Source organism: Centroberyx gerrardi, chromosome 14 (genome assembly GCF_048128805.1).
Source record: "Centroberyx gerrardi isolate f3 chromosome 14, fCenGer3.hap1.cur.20231027, whole genome shotgun sequence".
Lineage (NCBI taxonomy): Eukaryota > Metazoa > Chordata > Actinopteri > Beryciformes > Berycidae > Centroberyx > Centroberyx gerrardi.
The window spans coordinates 6,640,464-6,661,725 of NC_136010.1; the positions used below are offsets into that span (position 1 = coordinate 6,640,464).

Genomic DNA, 21,262 nt, shown 5'->3' on the forward strand with positions numbered 1-21,262 from the left:
CATAAACAGACTGACCTGTGGACACTTTCTCAGGGTGTTTACAAGCCTTACAAATGCCTTGAATTGTGTCCTATAAGCTCAAGCCTCAAAAGCTCCTGAATACCGTTAAATGTAATGTCTTGAAGTCTTAAATTCAGTTTTACATGTCTTAAAATGTTGTGGTTTATGTTTGTTTTTCCCAACAAACCAGCCCAATCACGCAGATCTATATAGTAGACCTATAGGCCTTCATACTGATAAGTCTACGGTTGCGAAATTGGTCTTTCATTCCATTTCGTTGTTGGGTGGTCTTCCAAAGTCTTTCTTTTAACTGGCCGAAACTTGCAGACAACCTGCTGTTCCTCATTGTGGATATAGATGAGTAAAGCGGTTACTCTGGTTTTTTTTATCACTTGGCATTTACTGACATTTAGCGGTAGAATGAATAGGTGGTCTGTTGACTTTGTTGACGGAAAAGTTTGATTGTGAAACTGGATTTAGTTGGGGTTGGTCTATTCCGCCCTCGTCTTTGAAGTCCATTGAGCAATGACACTCCTGCCCTATATTGCCTTTGGCTCGGGTGAGAGCGTTTCACCCCTCCTTACCCCTCTGTAGTAAACACAGACAGTAGAGTTGACAGAGCAGTGTGTGTCCATATATTGCACAGACTAGTAGATGGTTTATTGCAGCTTTTACACTCTAGCCTGTTGCACAGAGCATGCACACATGAACTCTCACACACAGAGAGGTTTATTTGTAGGAGGCTTTTTTGTATTTTTTTAACCAGTTTTTCAATTTTTCCTGAGCATAAAATAATCTCAATCAGCAAAAGCTGCAATAGGCAAGATTTTTATGTAAATATAAACCTTCCTTACCAGGCTAAAACACAAAGTGGAGCTGCTATAGAGACGAGTGTCCCATCCCTTATAAATTAAACTCTGTAAATGTGTGCTATTATAAATTCTGGTGTCTGTCTGGTCTCTTCTCTGCTCACAGGAGTGACAAATCAAAATTTAAGAGTGAAATCCAAAGTCTCCTAAACAGCAGTGAGCAGCGCTCCGTCCAGAGAAAGCTGGACTCACCAGCGTCAGATCTTTTCCTCTCTCGTCTCTTTGGTTTCCTTAGTATAGTATTCCTTAGTTAGGTATAAAGCATCAGAGACCGGCCGGGCCTGTGTGGCGTTTACTGACATCACCTTACAGGATTTCTGGATATTAATATTTGCAATATATGAAGCAATCAAATCAAATGCCCTGTGTAAGATGGACCTTTTGTGTATTATATCAGGGCTTCCACACTCCAGGAAAACCTGGAAAAGTCACAGAATTTTAAAATTGTATTTATTTGTATTTTAAAGTTTTGGAAAAGTCATGGAATTTTGTTTGTGAAGTTTTTTTCTTGACTAGTGTCAAATGTTAGACAAAGCTGAGTCTGGCTCTGAAACAGTCTAGACCTGTTGGAGGAAAATGTTGTTGGTTACTGACTGTTTCTTGAAAACGTGAAAACAAACTAATGCTTAAAGTTGGTGTGGCGGATGGTTACTTTTTAATTCAGTCTCATTAAAATTTGGTCATGCGGATTTGAAAAGTTGTCATGGAGAAGTAAAAAAAGTCCGAAATATTTTGGACTTTCGCCAGTGAGGAGGAGTTTTATCCATCATGCTGACGTCTTCCTCTTGCGTACGTTGCAGGCTTGTACTAGTAGAGGTGGAGAGGTGGAGAGGTGGAAATGCTCACTGTCTGGAACTGCAGTGTTTCCTCCAGCCTTCGTAACCTCCCACTTGGCACCGACCCAAAGAAACGTGTCTGAAGCGGGTAGAAACTGAGGTTCTTGTAAGTTCCTCAGGGATATTTCTCATTTTCACTGATAACTTTGTAGACCTTAGTCTGTATGCAGACTTGTCTACATCAGCGGTTCTCGACGTGGGGTCCAGGGACCACCAGGGGTCCTTGAGGGGGTTCCGGGGGGTCCCCAGCAAAATAATCAATTGTTAAACTTCACCATTATTTCATTTACAAGAAGTTAACACAATTAGAAAATGTAGAAGATTGACTTTTTTGGTCGTAGTTCATCTCTCTACCTACAGTACAGATAGGCCACAATCATATCTAACAATAAAAATATTCTCAGATTTGGGTCTGAGAGACAAAATCTGGGGGTCTGTGGCTCTATTGTGTACTACATTTGGGGTCCTTGATATGAAAAAGGTTGAGAGTCACTGGTCTATGTGACAAAAATAGAAGATTGTGAATAGAATAGAAGATTGCATTGGAGTACACCTGTAATAACCCTATAAACGAAGAAGTTTGTTCCAAAATTTGATATCCACCATTTGGAAAAAAGTGACACCTGCTCTTACAAAATGATTGATAGTCCCAAAATGAAAACAAATCACGGTGCTTTTTAAAGGACAGTAGGTAAAGTCAGTCCCTCATTGACAAAAAGAGAAAAAAAAAAAAATGATGAGCTTCAGGCAACGATTTGTTTTTGGCCACGAGTGTGTGGCGGAAGCTTCTTGATGTTCAGTTTGTCAGGAATTTTATTTATTTATTTGAATTAATTAATTTATTTTTTTCATTCAGTTCTATTGGATATTCTAGTTCCAGTCCCAGTTCAATGCTTGCCCCTGTCATTATGTCTTTTAATGTGTTTATTGATCTGATTGTATTTCCTAGTGCCAGCTGACCAGTGAATGAAGAACAGCCTCCCAGAACCAGGATGTTGTGTCGGGTCCTGTTAGGCCAAACTGGAGCCCGACTGGGGATGACCAGGACTGGGGGGAGGATTATGAAGGAGGGCAGGTGTGTGTCAGCCAAGGTTTCACTTTGTCCCTAGGATGAGAAACTCCTCCTTTACCTCCTCTTCCTCTTCCCCCCCCCCCCCTTCCAGATGCATCAGCACCACAGCCGCCCATTGGAACGCTTCATCATCACCTGCGGCCAATCAGAAAACACCGTCCTACAGTTACATCGTCGTGGGGGCGGGGTCAGCGGGTTGCGTCCTGGCCAATCGTCTCACGGAGGACGCCCATGAGTCTGTGCTGCTGCTGGAGGCGGGGCCTAAGGACATGTTGCTAGGCAACTTGCGACTGTCATGGAAGATCCACATGCCGGCCGCGTTGACCTACAACCTCTGTGATGACAAGTATGATGTTGGTTTTCTTCCTCCTCCTTCTTCTTCTTCTTCTTCTTCTTCTTTTAGTCTTCTTTTACTAGTTTTGGGTTTGGAATGGTTTCTGCAAACGATGGCTCAGTTTGCACAGAAATCCAGGAAAATCCACCTTTTGGTCATGCAATACCTTTACTTGAAATGATGCAGGCTCGCTCTCTCCACCCTAACTATCACCCATCTGTAATGAGGCAGAAACGCCATAAAAAGGTACCCCGCTCTAGACTGTTTCTCTGTGTTTCTCCTCAGGTATAACTGGTTCTACCACACGTTGCCTCAGGCCCACATGGACGACCGGGTCATGTACTGGCCGAGGGGCCGGGTTTGGGGCGGCTCCTCTTCGCTCAACGCCATGGTGTACATCCGCGGACACGGCGAAGACTACAACCGCTGGCAGAGAGAGGGGGCCGAGGGCTGGGACTACCAACGCTGTCTGCCCTACTTCAGGAAAGCTCAGTGTCATGAACTGGGAGAAGACAGGTACGCAGCACCCGCTGTCTGCTGGACACTTCCATACAAAGGGCTGGGCGATAATTCAGTATTATCGTCTTTCAGTGGAATCATATCGTGATGATATGGTGATATCGTGATACTCAATTTCCTTGTCTAAATTGATGATAACAAGCGCATTTTCTTTAAAAGCCCTGTCAAAATGAGGTATGAAACATTTTAAGGAATATTATTTGAGTTTTGTTTGATATCACACTAAACATTACCATGCAGTTCAATGTGATGAACATCAATTTGATTATTTAACGAGTAACTTTGCATAAGTAAGCCATATTGTGATAAAAATAAAACCCTAACCCTAAAAATTCATATTAAAACAGCTTTGGGATCTATTATGAACTGATATCAGAAAGATATTTGTTTAACAAAACAATGCAGGTAGCAGCTATGAACGACTACGAACGTCGTCTCAACTTTCATTTTCATTTCAACATTTCCACGGGTTTTCACCATCTATTCAGTGTCCAAGTATTTGCATATCTGTGAAACTGTCACACAGTGACATCCATACCTTTGTGAAACTTTGGATTATCAGTGCTGTTTATACACGTTTCCACCGTTTGAAAAATGTGACATGCTCTGATTGCTGGCATGAAAGTAAAACTACCAACCGCACCAACAGATGTATAGTGTTTTGGAATGGAACCGCTCCCATGAAACCCTGCAGCGTTGTTAAAGGATAAGGCCGGTGTTTTTTAATGCATTTCTTACCGTCAACAAATCCTATGAAAATAACAAAATCAGCAATGAATTTGTTTTGCTAATAAGTCTCGTCCATGTAGCCGGTGCCCAATGCAGCCATGTCTCAGTAGCTATAGAACTCCATTGTATTAAAAAACTATTAAAAACCCGTCGTAGAGCCATGCCGTTGCTCTGGGCAACATATTTCATCATCACGATGCACCGGGCCGGCCGACTTTTTCCTCAGCCCACTTAATAAGCCGACCGTAAACACGTTTTCCATCTCAGGAAAGTAGTTGAAAATGGTCCCCGGTGTAATGAAGAATTTGTTCCCATTTGATTTGGTAATAACTACAACAGCCTGAATTTTCATGGTAACAGTTGGCGATTTTTAAAATTGAAACTATGTCTTTGTGAGCTGTATTTAAAGGTTTTTAGCTTACAAATGGAGCCAAAGACTTTCGGGTTGACGGCTAAAAAGGGAACGTGAGAAGTGGGAAAGTAACGGGAGTAGAGCAAACGTATTGTTGATTTTGTTTTTTTCATAGGATTTGTTGACGGTAGGAAATGTATTTAAAAACACCAGCCGTATCCTTTAATGTTGTGTAGGTACCGGGGAGGCAGCGGACCTCTGCATGTGTCCAGAGGAAAGACCAACCACCCGCTCCACAAGGCTTTTATTGAGGCGGGCCAGCAGGCAGGATACCCCGTCACTGACGACATGAATGGACACCAGCAGGAAGGCCTGGGCTGGATGGACATGACCATTTACAAAGGTATGAGGAACAAGGGACTGCCATCTCCTTAAATGACTGGTGATTATGTTGGCAGCTTCAATTTCTGCTCTTGCATGTGTGAATGTTGTTAAATGTATTTTACAAGCTGTTCACTGTTGTGCATCATCTACACCAGTGGTTCTCAATGTGGGGTCTGATGCCCATCCCGGGACACTTGAGGGAGTGTAATAGGCTTCTCTCTCACCACGGTTATCTCCCTTACTACTCCATACTCGGTCAACAACAACAAAAACCTTGCCATATGGGAATCCCTTGGACAAAATCTTATTAAATGGGGGTTGGTGGCCTAATGTGTGAATATTTGGGGGGACATGAAACATGATCATGACATGAAAATGTTTGAGAACCGCTGATCTGCACTAGGTTTTCTGTGCCGGCCTTTGCAAGATGAAGTTATATAATAATGTTTTTGTTTAGTCTTGTTCAACCACTTGCAAATCAGTCGGCCAAAGGGTGTGAGCTGAATTGAATACAATATTGTTGCTACAAACCTGTTCCTGCCTCGATGTTCAAACAGTTAGATGTGGTGGCATCTATTCAATGCTATCAAAACACTGGTTCTATAATGTCCTAATAAGTTTGTGTGTTGGAGCTACAAGTGTATTTAGTGTTTATAGCTCCATCAGCTGTCAGTTTCCAAATAATTACCTGGATTTACCTGTTTCTAAAGGTGTGTTGCAGTTTATTTGAACTCATTTGAACAAATAACCGTACCGAGACACCTGAAAATAAGAGAACTGCTGTGCGGTTTGTTAGAATCCAACCAACTACAGGAAATGACCCCAAAACACAAGGGTTTATGAGTACAAGGAGGTGAATGTTGACATGATAACCTGCAGCTCCTCATGCTTGGAAAGCATGACAAAATGAGACGAGAGCAAACTGCAGTCTGGACTGATCTGCGCTGTTTCTTCATGTGTTCTTAACTGAGAGAAGGGAAATTATGGCAAAGAGCGGACAAACCAAATACAAAATCCAACCAAGTAAACCTTTCTCCTATGGCTTGAAGACAATGAACTGTAGGTGTGATCGCACCCCAAGTCTGCCTTGATGTTCACTACATCTCAACCCCCACATCCCTCCAGGAAAGAGATGGAGCACAGCCAGCGCCTACCTGAGACCCGTCCTGGGTCGACCCAACCTGAAGACGGAGGTGCGCTGCCTGACCACCAAGATCCTGTTTGAGGGGAACCGAGCCGTGGGCGTGGAATACACGCAGAAAGGACAGAAGAAAAGGGTAGGGAGGAAGGAAGGATTTAAAGGATTTTAAAATCTGGAAGGAGGGAATGATGTTTTGAAAGGTCACTTTGTGGTTGGAGTGTTTGAACATGATGTTCGCTGTCGATTTTTAATTATGATTTCTGAATCAACACAATAACATCGATTCATCCGTTCGTTTATTTGATTGTTTGCTCACGTATTTACTTGATCTTTCTATTCGTCTGTTTTATTCACTGATTCACTCAGCCAGTAGTGTTTCTGTTGCCTCTCCAGGTGTTTGCAGAGAAAGAGGTGATCCTGAGCGGAGGAGCCATCAACTCGCCTCAGCTTCTCATGCTGTCTGGAGTGGGAAACGCAGACGACCTGAAACAACATGGCATCCCTGTAGTCCAGCACTTACCAGGTGTGTGTGTGTGTTTAAGCATTAGTGATCCAACTGATGCAAATTCACACAGGTTTTATGAAATATTAGCTAATTTGAATATATTAATAACAAAATGAATGAAAGTCATAATACAAAAAGTGTTTGTACTTCTGCTCATATTCAACATAGAACACTTAATCCTGATAGAATGAAAGGATTTTTTCTTTTATTCACTTTGTCGCAATGCTGAAAAATACAGACCAAAAAATCAAATGCACACACACCTACACACACACACAAACTCATAGGCACTCATACTAACATGTCTGTGTGAGTGTGTGTACATATGCGCTTTTGTTTGATGGATTTGCATGACATCAACATATACTAAACTTGGGCTGTATGTTTTCTCTCTCTCTCTCTCTCTCTCTCTCTCTCTCTCTCTCTCTCTCTCTCTCTCTCTCTCTCTCTCTCTCTCTCTCTCTCTCTCTCTCTCCCTCTCCCTCTCCCTCTCCCTCCCTCCCTCCCTCTGTTTCCCAGGTGTTGGCAGTAACCTGCAGGATCATTTGGAGCTGTATGTGCAGCAGCAGTGTACTCAGCCCATCACCCTGTACAAGTCCCAGAAACCCTTCCACATGGTCAAGATCGGCCTGGAGTGGTTCGCCCAGTTCACTGGTAACATGCACACACACATCCATTAGAGATGTAACGATATGCTTATCTCACGATACAACTCGATATGGGGTTCACGATTCGATATAATCACGATACGATGCAATACGTTTAAGTTTAACTGTGAGTGACTGTGCTGAATTATGTTTGTTTCTGACCCAAAAAATCTCTCTCGTGATGGCATTGGCTTGCTAGAATGTCAACAACAATTTAAAAATGTAATTACAAAGTGCAAATAATATCATTTCAATGGAGAGCTTGTGAAATTGTGATGGGCAAGCCGTCTCATTTGTGATTACTACAACAGAATAAAAAGGAGCTAATATCGCGATTCATTTTTTTGCTCCATGATACGTATTGTCACATTTTTGTATCGCGATGTATTGAATTTCGATATATCTTCTCACCCCTAACATGCATAGTCATGGCTGTAGATTTATCAAATCCACTGACACATGGACATATCACATGCACAAGCACACACGCAGAGATGCACATACACACATGTAGACATGTCACATCACATATGCACACACATACATATACAAAACAGACATGCATGCAGACAACACCCATACAATCTCCTTTGCATTAAAAGAGTTTAATTAGGGCCCGAGCACCGACTGGAGCGAGGCCCTATTGAAATGCAAGCAATTATTATTTTTCTGCCGAATTAATCGCATTTTTGAGGGGCTGAAGGTGCTCGAAAACTCACGAAACTTTGCACACGCCTCAGAAGTGGTGAAAAATTATATATTTTATGGGTCTTGCGCATGGGTGTGGCAAAATGGCTCAATAGCGCCCCCTACAAAATTTCAACGAAATACCCCTTGCGGTACGTTTCACCTAGATGTACGAAATTTGGGAGACACATGTATCATGTCCAGACTTACAAAAAACGTCATAGGTGCCATGACCTAAACCCAACAGGAAGTCAGCCATTTTGAATTTATTGTGGCATTTTTGTGCATTTTTGCCCATTTACAGGGGTCATACTTTAACGAACTCCTCCTAGGAGGTTAATCGGATCCACCTCAAACTTGCTCAGCGTATACAACAGACCTTGATGATGAAAAGTTGTTAAAAGCTTGAGTTTCCGTCCAACGGCGTGGGCGTGGCGAGGCGTCAAATTTCCATGTTTCGCCACGAAACAGGAAGTGGTTTGTAACTCGACTGTACATGGTCACATCTGCCCCAAACTGATGGGGCAGATGTTTGCAGAGGCAAAATGTTTGCTAAGAGTCCCGGCCTGAACACATCTACGTGCCAATATTCTGTTATAGTCATAGCGCCACCTACTGGCAACAGGAAATGACATGTTTTATACTTTGATGTACTCCTCCTAGCGGGTTGACTAGATCCAAATAAAATGTGGTCAGAAAAGCCTTAAGACCTTGATGATGCTTCATTGTGAAGATTGGGAGTTTTCATCGAACGGCGTTGCCCTGGCGGCGCGGCGAATTTCGATGTTTCGCCATGAAACAGGAAGTTGTGTTAACTTGAGTGTACATGGTCAAATCTGCCCCAAACTTCACATGTTAATGATAAGTGCCCCGGCCTGAAGACATCTACATGCCAATATTCAGTTATAGTCATAGCGCCACCTACTGGCAACACCGGAAGTGGTTTGTAACTCGACTGTACATGATCAAATCTGCCCCAAACTTCACATGTTTGATGAGAGTCCCGGCCTGAAGACATCTACAGGCCAATTTTGAATCATAGTCATAGCGCCACCTACTGGCAAAAGGAAATTACATGTTTTATACTGAAAATTCAGAGCCATGTCGACCTGTCAGTGTCCAGTAACGCTGCCGCAGCTGCGGCACACCCCAAAGTGCGCAAAGGTGCGAGGGCCCGATCATCGCTGCTTGCAGCTTTAATATTATTATTATTATTATTATTATTATTATTATTATTATTAATCGCAGAGCTTAATTATCTATATGGCGTCATTGCCTCTTCATTAAGTCCCCCCTGCTTTATAACACACCTGACTAACAATAAATAATGTGTGTTCCAGTGTGTGTTTGAAAGTATTGCTTAAAATTTGCATGCAATCTAATAGATCCTGGATAAATAAAGGTTAAAAAAACAGCCTCTTTACAGTGGTGATCATCAACACAAACAAACGCTGACTGGGAAAACACTCAGGTTCATGTAACAGAATGTTCCAGATTTTACATGGCTTCACAAACCACGTGAAACTTTGTAACCATGCAGATCTTATCCTACATTACAAGGGAACCGCCCACCTGGCGAACAAAGAGTTTCGCGCGCACACACACACACACACACATACAGTCCCTTACTCAAATACTGTTACGTGCATGCCCAACCCACTGAAATACCCAGGTAACCTCAAAACACACACAAAAACAGCCTGCATAGAAACCGCGCCCACACACATCATCGTCATGTTGTCTGAAGGGAACACAGAGTGCAGAGTGTTTGCCGAACACATTGAGGAAAAACCCCATGATCCCATAACAGACAGACCCCACCATGTACCGTGGTGCCGGGACATGAAAACATTAATAGCCAAAGTCGAGGCCCATAATAACCTTGTAACCATGAGGACCATCTCCTAGGTTACGGGGCAACAGCCCACCTGGAGAGCGGAGGGTTCATCCGGAGCCGGCCGGGCGTCACACACCCTGACATCCAGTTCCACTTCCTGCCCTCACAGGTCATCGACCACGGACGAGTTGCCTCCAAGATAGAGGCCTACCAGGTGCGTGTGTGTGTGTGTGTGTGTGTGTGTGTGTGTGTGATTTTGTGTATGTTTACGACAGGTTAGTTGTTTTGTGTGTGGGTGGATGACTTCATGTGTTAATGGGTGATTGGCACTGTTGACAGAAAGTCAGAGCAGATGCGCACACACACACAAACACACACACACACAAACACACACACACACTCTGAAATGATCCCACTATCACTCATCATTGACAGAATGGCATATTTCATTAGAAATACAATTCGAACGTTCACCCACTTGCACAGTTTGTACGGTGTGTGTGGTTTCAGCCTTCCTCCCAGTCTCCCAGAGCCAAACCCTCTCTTAATGCATAACACACACACACACACACACACGCTTAAGGTCAAAATGTGTTTGAGGAGTAATGTGTGCCCTTCCGTGGAAACCTTTGTTAATTATCTGCCAGTAAGTTCATGAGAAGTGCATCTTTTATAGCGTCTGTTCCACAGAAGTCTGCTGCTGCAGTGTTTACCCACCAGAGAGTAAATAAGCCCTGACCACGCATTACATATTGTATTGTTACACACCTGATATCATGTTTCCACTGAAGTGCAAATCCCCAACGTGTCACGTGGTTATATTTCCACCTTCTATCTGGCAAGAATTTTATAGGTTTTAAAACATCTCGCCAAAAGGACTGCAGTTGAAAATTTGCCAGCTGGCTAACACTGGCACATTTACAGAAATGTTGATTAATGTGTGTTGTCCTTATAAATAAATAAATAAATAAATAAATAAATAAATAAATAAAAGGAAGAAAGAACAAAGGGACAAGAATATATATATTTTTAAATGTCTGAAACAAACCGCTCAAAGGAGGAGCAAAGGGAGAAAAAAACAAAATGATGTCAGTGATGTCAAACATCAGCAAAAGATGGACATTTGCACGTTGTTTATGAACAGATCATCATCATTCGGTTGTTGAAAGAATGGGTGGGTTTGTGTTTTATGTTTGGATGGACTAGTTCTGTCTACCCAACCACATTATAGGTCTAAAAGGGCAAAAATAATAACGTATCAGCATACTGAAATTACAGTTAAAATTCACAACTATTATGCTACAGAAAATGCAGCGCGGACTCCCAGTGATCTGTCAAAACATGAGCCGACATTTCATTTTCAACTCTGAAGAGGAGCCGTATGTGCTGTGAGATCATGGAGAACCAATGACAGATGGTGTCACTAGGTTCACGTTGGACCAATGAGAGATGGTGTTTTCTGTGTCCCAGGTTCATGACTGAGTAATGATGATGTTATGGTGTTGTAGGTTCATGTTGGACCAATGAGAAGCACCAGTATTGGCTGGATGAAGCTGAAGAGTGCCAACCCTCTGGATCACCCGATTCTGCAGCCAAACTACCTCTCCACTGGTAAGACCCAGTGCCTGAACTCTCAAGAACCCAGTCTCTCAAAGTTTTTCACCCAAGGACCTTATTGAGAACTTTAATCCCACCCACCAAAGCAAATCTGTGACCCAGTTTGGGACCCAACCCATAGCGCAAGAACCCTTGCTCTAGATGTAAATTTTAAATGCATGATTTTAACTGTGCCTCCCTTAAAATCACACCAGGATAATGGTAAAATGAAAGATTTGCACCTATTACTGTCATTACACTAACTCAAACTTGATATATTCCGACCTATTAGCATCATTACGGTAGGCTAAGTGCAAATGTAGCTCAAGCTATATGAAGGCTAATTTTGAGTAGGAGTCTTGATGGCTGTTGGATAGTTATTTTATTGTCTTTAAGTTATTAAAGATTAGAACCAGCATGGTTTACCACAATTTAAAATAATTTAATTTAATATTAAAGCAGCTGTAGACTAGCCTACTTAGCCTATCAAAAGCTTCAGCGCTGCTGTGTATAGACCCTTCTTTCCTCTCCTCTCCTCTCCTCTCAGACATTGACGTATGGGAGTTCAGGGAGTGCGTCAAACTCTCCAGAGAGATCTTTGCCCAGAAGGCCTTCGACCCGTTCCGCGGTCCCGAGGTCCAGCCTGGTCCTCAGGTCCAGTCTGACGCCGAGATCGATGCTTTCGTCCGTCGGAAGGCGGACAGCGCCTACCATCCCTCCTGCACCTGCAAGATGGGCTCGGCCTCCGACCCGATGGCGGTCGTCGACTCCAACGCGCGCGTTCTGGGTCTCGAGGGGCTCCGCGTGGTCGACGCCTCTATCATGCCCAGCGTTGTCAGCGGCAACCTGAACGCTCCGACCATCATGATGGCGGAGAAGGCTGCTGACATTATCAGAGGTCGCCCGGCGCTCGTCGACCCAGGGGTTCCGGTGTACCAGCCGCCGACGCTCGACACGCAGAGATGAGGAGGTGAGAGGGGGAAGAGAGGAAGCAAAGCCTGCACTATTCAGCATATTAGTAAAGGGTATGTGTTGAGAAGACAGTATCCCCCTTGTTTGCACAAATTTTCATGCAAATCCATGGTAACTATAAAGGCCTTTCAGGTGACATAACGCACCCCTTGGCGGCCATATTGGAGGTCCAAAGCTCTTGGGCAACTATAGCTTTGAACAGCTGATTGTGTTTCTAAACATACAGTAGGACTTAGCCATCTCAACAGAATAGAATAGACATGGTTAATTTCTGTAATGTTTTTGACTGGGAACTGATCATATTACCACTGATGAATCTGATTCATTTTGTGTTTAGATAATGTCAGCCTGTTAGCTAGCTAAACCGTACTATCTGGTTAGCTAATTTTCACTGTTCTGTTGTTACAGTAATACACCTGATTTGCATACTAGCTAACGTATCTAAAATAATCTAGTGTTAAGTGGCTAGTAGTCACATCTTAACATGAACATCGGTTGATTTGCTGAATTAGCCTGCTGGCTAGTTAGCTAGCTAACAAAGCCTAAAACCAACCGTTTGTTCAGGTTAACTGAGCTGATGATTTTCAAGCTACAGACAAAAATGTGGAAATCTACCTTATCAGACTGTTCAATTTTAAGCATAACATTACCGACTTACACATACACAGCAACAATCTTTATCCAGTATCTCTTTTTCTTGCTTGTTGTATATTAAGGCATTATTTGTGTACAGTCAATTGTCCACTGGATCTCCATGACGGTGCCAGACGTGGTTGCTAGGAGATATGTGACGCAACTGCAAAGCCTCTATAGATGTTATGGAAAAACCTTTGGAACATGTTAATTGCCTACCGTTGCCTTCGTTAAATTCGAACAAAGAACCAACTGTGTGTTCGAGCATGCTAGCGTGCGCCTGCCCTGCTTCTATTCTGCACCGATCACAAAGTGTGTAATGATGACTATAAGAAACTGTCTGAATTGGCTATGAGAGAGAACCATGGGAAATGGGCCCTGTGTTGCTGTAGCAGCTGGACAAGCTCATTTCTAACAGTCTAAGGGGAGTTTATAAAAATGTCTCTTATAAGTGTACAGTACATTGGGCGACCTCTCCCTTGAAGTATACAGCAGTCTGACAGCATTTGAGTGTCTTTAACAGTCTGGATCAGCCCATAACATAAAATATAAATTCCATCCCTGCCAGTAAAACTGACATTGCTTAAGTATCATCTTCACCACGCTCCTTTTTTAACTCCTAAAATTATTAAAATATCAGGTTAGACGCCATGATGGATTACATTTGTTTTGAGGGAGGCTGTAATTTCACCCATCCCAACAAACAATGGCAGAAATGTACTTCTGTAAAACAAGAGAAAGTTGAACTTAGTATTTAAGGGGAAAAAAAGGAGTATCCAACTTCACTGTTTAAGCAAGAGTGGGAAATTGTCTGTGGCCTTTATTCTGTAACAGTGGTAAAATATGTTTTGTCTCGACTTGACCCGGTCTTGGAATTGACTTGGACTCGACCCAGGTGGTCTTGACTGCAGTCCTGCAACAACTAAAACAAGTGTAATGAAGTGCTGTCAGTTGTAGTTGTTGCCATGGTTACCCATCTGCATGGCCCCAAAATCTGTGGTTACATAACACAGTGGTCTGACTTCCAGCTTGGAGCTATTACACTACAAAACATTTAGTCTTGGATTTTGAAGCAAACAAATTCTTCTGGGGACAATTTTTTTTTTGTAGTTTTTTTTTTGGGGGGGGGGGGGATACAAGCAAGCACATGTAGAAAATTATATAATTTTGCTGTCTTACTAATTGCTTTGGGTAATGAATGTTATATCCTTGTCTTTGCTGTTAAATCCTCGCACTACAGATTGCCTTTTTGTTTTACACCGGTCTGATAGCCATTTTATTGAAGTACCAATAAATGCAAATGATAGCTCAGGATATTCAAAGTGGCAGACGTGGACCCTGTCTTAAAATTACGATTGTTTACGTCGAAACACTAAATAATGTCTTCCTCGTAGATTTTGTGTCGCCGTTATCCAATGTACAACATATTTTTATATACGTAAATGTTTACGAAGAAGCAATAATATTTTGTATAACTGATCAGATGAAATGAATGATAACCTTTTAAATAGACAGAATAATAATGATACTGCTAGCGCTGCCTATAACACAAGTGTGATTCCCTATTAAGATCCATTTCGGTCTGGCCAGGATGGATGCTTATTTATGGTTTGTAGATTTTAGAATGAGCTAGTGAAATATTGTCATCACAATTTTTACATGTATTTAGAGACAATCTCTCATCAGACATGTGAGTCTGGACACATGGAAATAGCAGTATATGAATGATAAATATGTCTTATATAAAGCTTTGCACTAACCTATAAAACTAAGATCATCTGCACTGTTGTGGCAGTATTCCTGCAACATTTTATAGTATTACTGAGTTCAAATGAACATCACTTCAGTATTGATATTATCTATGTACTGATGTCAGAAGGATGGATATAAAAGGGGAAATTATTGTAAAATTCTTACATTTGAAGTTTCTTATTTTGTTGCATGTTTAATTGTTAGATTTGCTTGTATTGATCAGTTGTGAAGGAACACTAGAAACCGTCCTCGTGATTTTATTCAGTGATCCATACAAAAATCCTCAGCAGTTTCATTGTAATTCCAGGCAAATATTCAAGAGAATTAAATTGTACAAAACAGGTTTTTTTTTTTTCCATTGGTACAAAATCTAAAAGGTACTAATAGTTATGCTACAAAGTAGATAGAGCTATTTCTTAGTTTTTAAAACAACAAATGGGTACAAAGCAGAAATTTTCAAGTTCAGTTCACCACTTATACTTTTTTTCATTTACAAACTCTGTACAGATTTTATACATTGTTGTCATCAACATTATTTTCATAAACATCTGTAAAACAGTGGAACAGTACAAAAAAATAAAGCTGTGAATTGCACGTACAACAAAGCTTTGTGTTTTTTTTGTTTTGTTTTTTTATCACTACGTTTTTGTTTTGATACTGAAGAAAGACAGATAAAACTCTAGATTACAATGTATTTGTATAGTTGTAATGCACTGCAAATAAACCCGCAGATTATCCTTTTTCTGTTTGAGCTGTTGCTGGCTATCATGGTGTGAAACCCTGTGAGGAGCAGAGACACGGCGAGCCACACTCTGCCAGCAGAAGGAAATATCTTCCCATGTTATGTCGGCCTGCAGAGTTTCTCAACAGTTATGGCTTTGGAAGGAGGAAGTTTTGGTTTAACTGACACAAAATAAACCTGGACTATACAAAGAAGCATTTCAAAATACTCCACTGAGTCAATGAGTCTGTGGTGTCTCACATAAAATGAATCAATCATACCAATACCTATCATTAATTAAATTATGACTCATTTATGTTTGGTAAGTATTCCTTTGCCTCTGGACATCAGTAGTAGCAGCAGTAATAATTAATAGTACTTGTTTCTCCCATTACTGTCTTCACTATACAAGTAGTGCCTGGTGTTCAGACTTATCAAGCTTATTTTAGGATTTTTAGGATTTTTTTTTGTGAAATCAACTTACAGCACTGGCAGATAACCACTGTGTTTTTTTCAGGATAACGTAACTTGTTTCAGGACATTTACTTGGAAAAAGTGAAATTGTTTTGTTTCCACATGATGATTTCTTGAAAGAAATCATATTGGCATGTATCAAGTGAAATTTATTGAAACCAGTAAGATTATCTGCCAGTGCAGTGAGATAATTTGACTAAAAATATCACAAAATAAGCTTGATGGGTCTGGAAACAGGTTAAAATCACTGGACAGCTTGTCATTTTTTGCAGTGTGGCTCAGCTGGAGGTTCGATCCCCTCAGCAGCCCTGCTTTCTTGGCGGACCCTCGGGTGAAATGCATTAATGTGTGACACGTGTGACTCAGAGGGATATGCAAAGTTCAAATTTCTAATTAAACTCTGTGTGTGTGTGTGTGTGTGTGTAATATGGCAGTTGAAGTGCTCTAACTCCCCCCAAAATATATTTAAAAAAAATCATTGGTAAAAAGCAGAATCTTTGGCTGCATTTCCACAAAAAACAACGAAGAGATTTTTAAAATGGTAATCTGTGACATCCTCTTTTTTATTTTATTTTGGTGACATCTTCATTAAGCAGCCATTGCGCAGTACTGCAGCGTCTTTTTCTTTGGGTTTTCTGTTGATAAAGTTTCTGTAGGTGGCGCTCTTTTCTTTGTCTGTTCTGACATGGTGGCTATCGCTGCTCATGCTAACTACCCAGTTCTTCTTCTTCTGTTGATTCCAAACAAACTGCTGTTGGCGCATCACTTCCTGTGTGGAGGACTTTTCCCGGTAAAGACCTACCAGGCACCGGGTGTTCAGAACAGCAAATGTAAAAGCTTTCTGGATATAGGTTGAATCACTATTGTGTCGGCAGAAAGTAGTAAAACAGAAATTTATTTATATGAAAATGTCACAGATTTACTTTAAAAATCTTTTTTTTGTTGTTGTTGCTCCTGTGTAAATGCAGCCTTCGCCACAGAATTCCCTGACAAGTTTACCAACACACCTGGATAGTTACAGAGGTATCAACAATAAAGGTCCTTAAAGTCTTAATGGAACACAATTTACATGCAATTACAAAATGCATAATTCAATATATTTATCAGCTTTGTTTGCCACCAAAACCTGTGTGTGTGTGAATTGCCTAGAGAGAAGCATAAACCAGTGCATTTACATGCAAAGAGTATTCCATATCCTGGTTAAGCTTATATTAGGAATAAGGTGTTTAGTCAATAAGTCAAGTGTCTTCATATGTCTTCTGTTTACATGAATAAACAGAATATTGTGAATATTACAACATGAAACATCTTTCTGAGGCCCCAAACAAGCAACAGCAAACAGGACAATGTGTTTACATGCTTCAGTTTCCTATTAATATCATCACCGTTCATGCCTCACGTCTCATTCCTCATATCATTGGCGTGCGTTGGCGTGTGAAATGGCGTGTTCCTGCGGCAACTTTAAAATAGAAAATCAGAGTATCTGGAATATTAATGTTTATGTAAATGCACTTGATGATCCCTTGTTTTGGTCTTATTTGAAGGAGCCCTTTAATTGCACAGGACAACACAACGTTTGTCCCGACAACAGTACTCAGATTGAAAAAACAAAAAGCACAGTGAGTTACCACAAGAGTTGCCCCGTCATCGCCCAGTGTTACGTTTAAAATAAAGTTGTTTTCAAAAAGATGACCTGGAGACATTATTTCAGCTAGCAGTGTCTAACAAACACGGGTTAGTGGCAAAGCGAGTGTGCAGACCCTTCTGATACACAACATAGTCGGTGAGAAATCTTGCTTCTCTCTTCAGTGTTTGTGCTCACGTGACAGACAGCAGGTGTTTCGGACATCATGTGCACTTCCTGTTCAAACTGTTGTGTTTGAACAAAAAAAGCCAATCCCCTCAAAGACAAGGCAACACCTAACATCAATCATGTCATTCCAAGTATAGACTATGTACACCTGACTCTAATTATATATCTATACCAAGTCGAGAAATTCAAAAAAATATAGTGTCTCCCTCTCTGCAATAGCGTTTTAAATATATACACAAGCTAATAAAGAGCTAATATGTGTTGAACCTTTGTGACCAAGATCTTAGTGCTGTGAGATCATTAACATCGTCTTAGTTAGTCCACTGACTTATGAGACAAAGATGATTTTAGTACTGAGATGCTTGGGAGGAACTGAGCCATATCATTTCACTGCTGGCTCAGCGTATGAAAACTATCAAATCTGGGTCGCATGGGATCAAAAACGTCCTGTAGTGGCAGTACAGTTAAAAAGTTAAAAGGAGTCAATATTGGTAAAACATTACTTAGGACTGAGGCCAGATGGAATGGACTTTTTGCTGTTATTCATTTCAGATATTGGAATATAGATATAGGGATATAGATTTAGCAATTCTTAGTTTTGTTTTTCCAGGAATAATCCCAAACGAGGAATTTATTCTCTAGTCATGTAGGGCGCAGACCCTTGACCCACTCGGAGTCCCAAGCAACAGTTTAATAAACCAGACTGGAGGGGTAAAAGCGTTATAATCTTTATCTCTGAATTGACATCATCAGTTTAGTTCCAAATAGTTTCTGAAGTGGACCTGGAAAACCCTCGACAGTAGCGTGTAACACTGAAGTGATCTCCACTGTTCTCCTGTAGCGATTAGTTGTGCGTCACAGTTTTGAAAAGGGGCCTTGATAAAAAGTTGATGATCACAATGGAAATAAATCTCTGACTTTATTGCAACAGCCTCAGCTTCTTTTATGTGTTGCGTGTTTAAAGTCGTAAAATAAAATCGAAAACAGGGTAAGTCACTGGTTTAGTATACGTCTTGTCAGTGTGTAGCAAAGGGTAAGGCAGATGGGGGCAGTGGGGGCGGACGTGTCATATCAGTGTGTGAATGTGAGAAACGGGGGATATGCCTGAGGACAACATCTTGTTTCACTGATATGTGATTTCCATCTCGGTTTCAAGTTGTGTGAGGAAAAACGTTTAACCCTGAACCCCTGAACTCCCAGCTTCCCCAGTCCAACGAACCTCGGGACAAACTCTTAGACACGGGCCGAAATGACTTTGGCTCGGCCCGGTCTTAACTCTGCATTGAGATTAGCTGAAATAAATAATCAAAATAATTGATCTAACCCCTCCTTGTTAGACCGGCCTGGCTGTAGAGGAGTTTTAGCTTGCTGGCCTAGGATTTAGACAGGAAAAAATGTTTGTTTCAAATATTTTTTGTTGCGGTTTTCTGTGTCATTCCAGTCAAGACCAAAAATGTGGCATGAAGAATGGGCTGCAGACCAAAAAAATAATAACAGATTCTTGTATCATCAAGCTTCTTGTTATCATGTTATCAAAGTTAAAATCAAGCATCGAGTATATGTAGTGAAACTTGGTCAAAATAGACCAAATACAAATCTTATACTTAAACAATTTGCAGCTGAACGAATTTGGCCTGTGTGTCTCACTTCAGGCTCATCTGCTATATCAACTCACCATTAATGAGGAAAATACAAAACAGCTTTTAAGGAATGCCCTGAATCCCTCGTTAAGTGGCAGGCAGGCAGGTAGATTGGATTCCTCTGTTGTGAATATCTACTGAATTTATCTCAGTCTTTCCGTAAGTCTCTCTATCCATCCATCCAGTAATCCACATCTGTTTTTCTCCTCTTCTCCGTTCCCTCCCTCCACTCCGTATAAAGAGAAAACAAGGCACTTTTTGTCCTCTTACCCATCCATCTGTCACACTGCCTGTCTATTGCAGGACGTTTGTAACAGAAACATCCCTCCAATGTGGAACAGTGGGATAAATTCAATTGAAAAAACCTAAATAATTCCTGTGTGAGCCGCTGCTATAGCGTCGTGATGCATATCATCTCGTCCGTCAAGTCCTCCTCGCATTTCGCGGCGACGTCCGGCTCCTCGTCGCTGTAGTCGCGGATGCTGCGGTCTCTGAGCGCGTCCGGGCCCGCGCTCCCCGCCCCCCCCGTGCTGCCGTTACCCACAGTGCCGTTCAGCAGATTGCTGGCGGCGCTCTCCATCTCGTCGATGGTCATCTCGCAGGCGTCTGCGATCTCGTGTTTGGTCGCCGTCACGAACTTGGGGTCCCTGGCGTATTTCCCCAAGCCCTCGGAAATCAACACCTGAGGATAATAAGAGTAATGTTATCAGAGAAGAAAAATAAATAATGTAAAAAGAATGATTTTATTGCTAAATTCAAATATTTCAATGGCAACTCCAGCAGTTCTAGGAGCATTTGTGGCTCTCTGAGGTGTGTGTGAATGTGCATTTATGAGTGTGTGTGTGTCTGTTTTTAAGCCAATGTGCACATGTGTATGTGCGCCTGTTTTGTGTTGTTTTATACACTTTGTGTGTGTGTGTGTGTGTGTATGTGTAGTGTATGGTTGTGTGTGTCTGTGTGTTAAGTCAGTGTGTATCTGGTTTCTCAATTAGAAAATGTATAAGAATGACTATTGTAATCTGATCACTCTCAACCCCATTATCTCTCCACATACTGTGTAGACAGTTATATAATTCAATACTAAATCAATAACAACAATAAAAATATTCTGGTATGAATTGGGATAAAATGTTATTAAGTGGGCGTTTGTGGCTCTAATGTGAGTCTACTTGGGAGTGTGTGACGTGTTTGAGAAGAAGAAAAAGTAGAAGAAGAAGTGTGTACTGCTGTACTCACGGCCTCCACCAGACTGTTGGCGCTGCCTCTCTTCTGCAGGAGGCGAGAGCGGCTCTCGGCGGGTAACTGCAGGAGGGACGGAGAGCAGCTGCGTCCCGGGACGTCCTGGGCGTCCGTGTACCAGGAGCTCCTCCGCACCGCTCCGGGGATACTGCCCACACTGCCGGGACTACGCCAGTCCACCTGGGAGCACACACACACACACACACACATATAAATATGTTCATACATATTTTTGGGGAAGGAGTATGGATTATGTACATATATATGGATTAATTTACAGTTGTTACAGATGCTACTAGCTTACTTAGTTATGGATTTCTAAGTATGGAAATCCATACTTAAGTAAGCAAGTCAGCAGTACAGGTTTATACAACAACCCAATCATTTATATTTTTTATTGCCATTTTTTATGTTTTTATTGCTTATTTTCTATTCTATTTTGTGTTAATATTCTATTTTTCTCTTTCCCCTGCTGAATCCCTTTTGCTGCTGTAACAACCTAATTTCCTC

At 41.5% G+C, this 21,262-nt stretch overlaps 2 protein-coding genes across 3 annotated transcripts in view; one reads left to right on the forward strand and one right to left on the reverse strand.

Moving 5' to 3' along the window:
- The first annotated feature begins 2,659 nt into the window (after window positions 1-2,659).
- chdh (choline dehydrogenase) lies at window positions 2,660-20,803 on the forward strand. Of its 2 annotated transcripts, XM_078288242.1 has the most exons (11): window positions 2,660-2,780; window positions 2,869-3,123; window positions 3,397-3,627; window positions 4,948-5,114; window positions 6,221-6,372; window positions 6,630-6,759; window positions 7,261-7,395; window positions 9,984-10,126; window positions 11,421-11,523; window positions 12,056-12,478; window positions 20,789-20,803. In XM_078288242.1, exons 1-10 carry the CDS (start codon window positions 2,698-2,700, stop codon window positions 12,472-12,474), a joined length of 1,818 nt encoding a protein of 605 aa, XP_078144368.1. In that variant the 5' UTR covers window positions 2,660-2,697; the 3' UTR covers window positions 12,475-12,478; window positions 20,789-20,803. The 2 variants fall into 2 exon arrangements, with proteins under 2 accessions (XP_078144368.1, XP_071758891.2); XM_071902790.2 differs by lacking the exon at window positions 20,789-20,803 and having other exon boundaries at window positions 12,056-13,076.
- cacna1db (calcium channel, voltage-dependent, L type, alpha 1D subunit, b) overlaps window positions 19,905-21,262 on the reverse strand; it is a 114,085-nt gene continuing 112,727 nt past the window's right edge. Inside the window, exons 50-51 of the mRNA XM_078288239.1 lie at window positions 20,750-20,932; window positions 19,905-20,195 (exon numbers count right to left, since the gene is read on the reverse strand). Of these exons, the coding sequence (XP_078144365.1) occupies window positions 19,905-20,195; window positions 20,750-20,932 (474 nt within the window). The remainder of the gene's footprint in view (window positions 20,196-20,749; window positions 20,933-21,262) is intronic.

What these genes read in the sequence shown, in the direction of transcription:
- chdh (XM_078288242.1), top strand. Translation starts at nt 2,698, where the DNA reads ATGTTGTGTCGGGTCCTGTTAGGCCAAACTGGAGCCCGACTGGGGATG. An exon ending in AGAAAGGACAGAAGAAAAGG is followed by an intron (nt 6,373 to 6,629) that starts GTAGGGAGGAAG and finishes TTGCCTCTCCAG; the next exon opens with GTGTTTGCAGAGAAAGAGGT. An exon ending in GTGGTTCGCCCAGTTCACTG is followed by an intron (nt 7,396 to 9,983) that starts GTAACATGCACA and finishes ACCATCTCCTAG; the next exon opens with GTTACGGGGCAACAGCCCAC.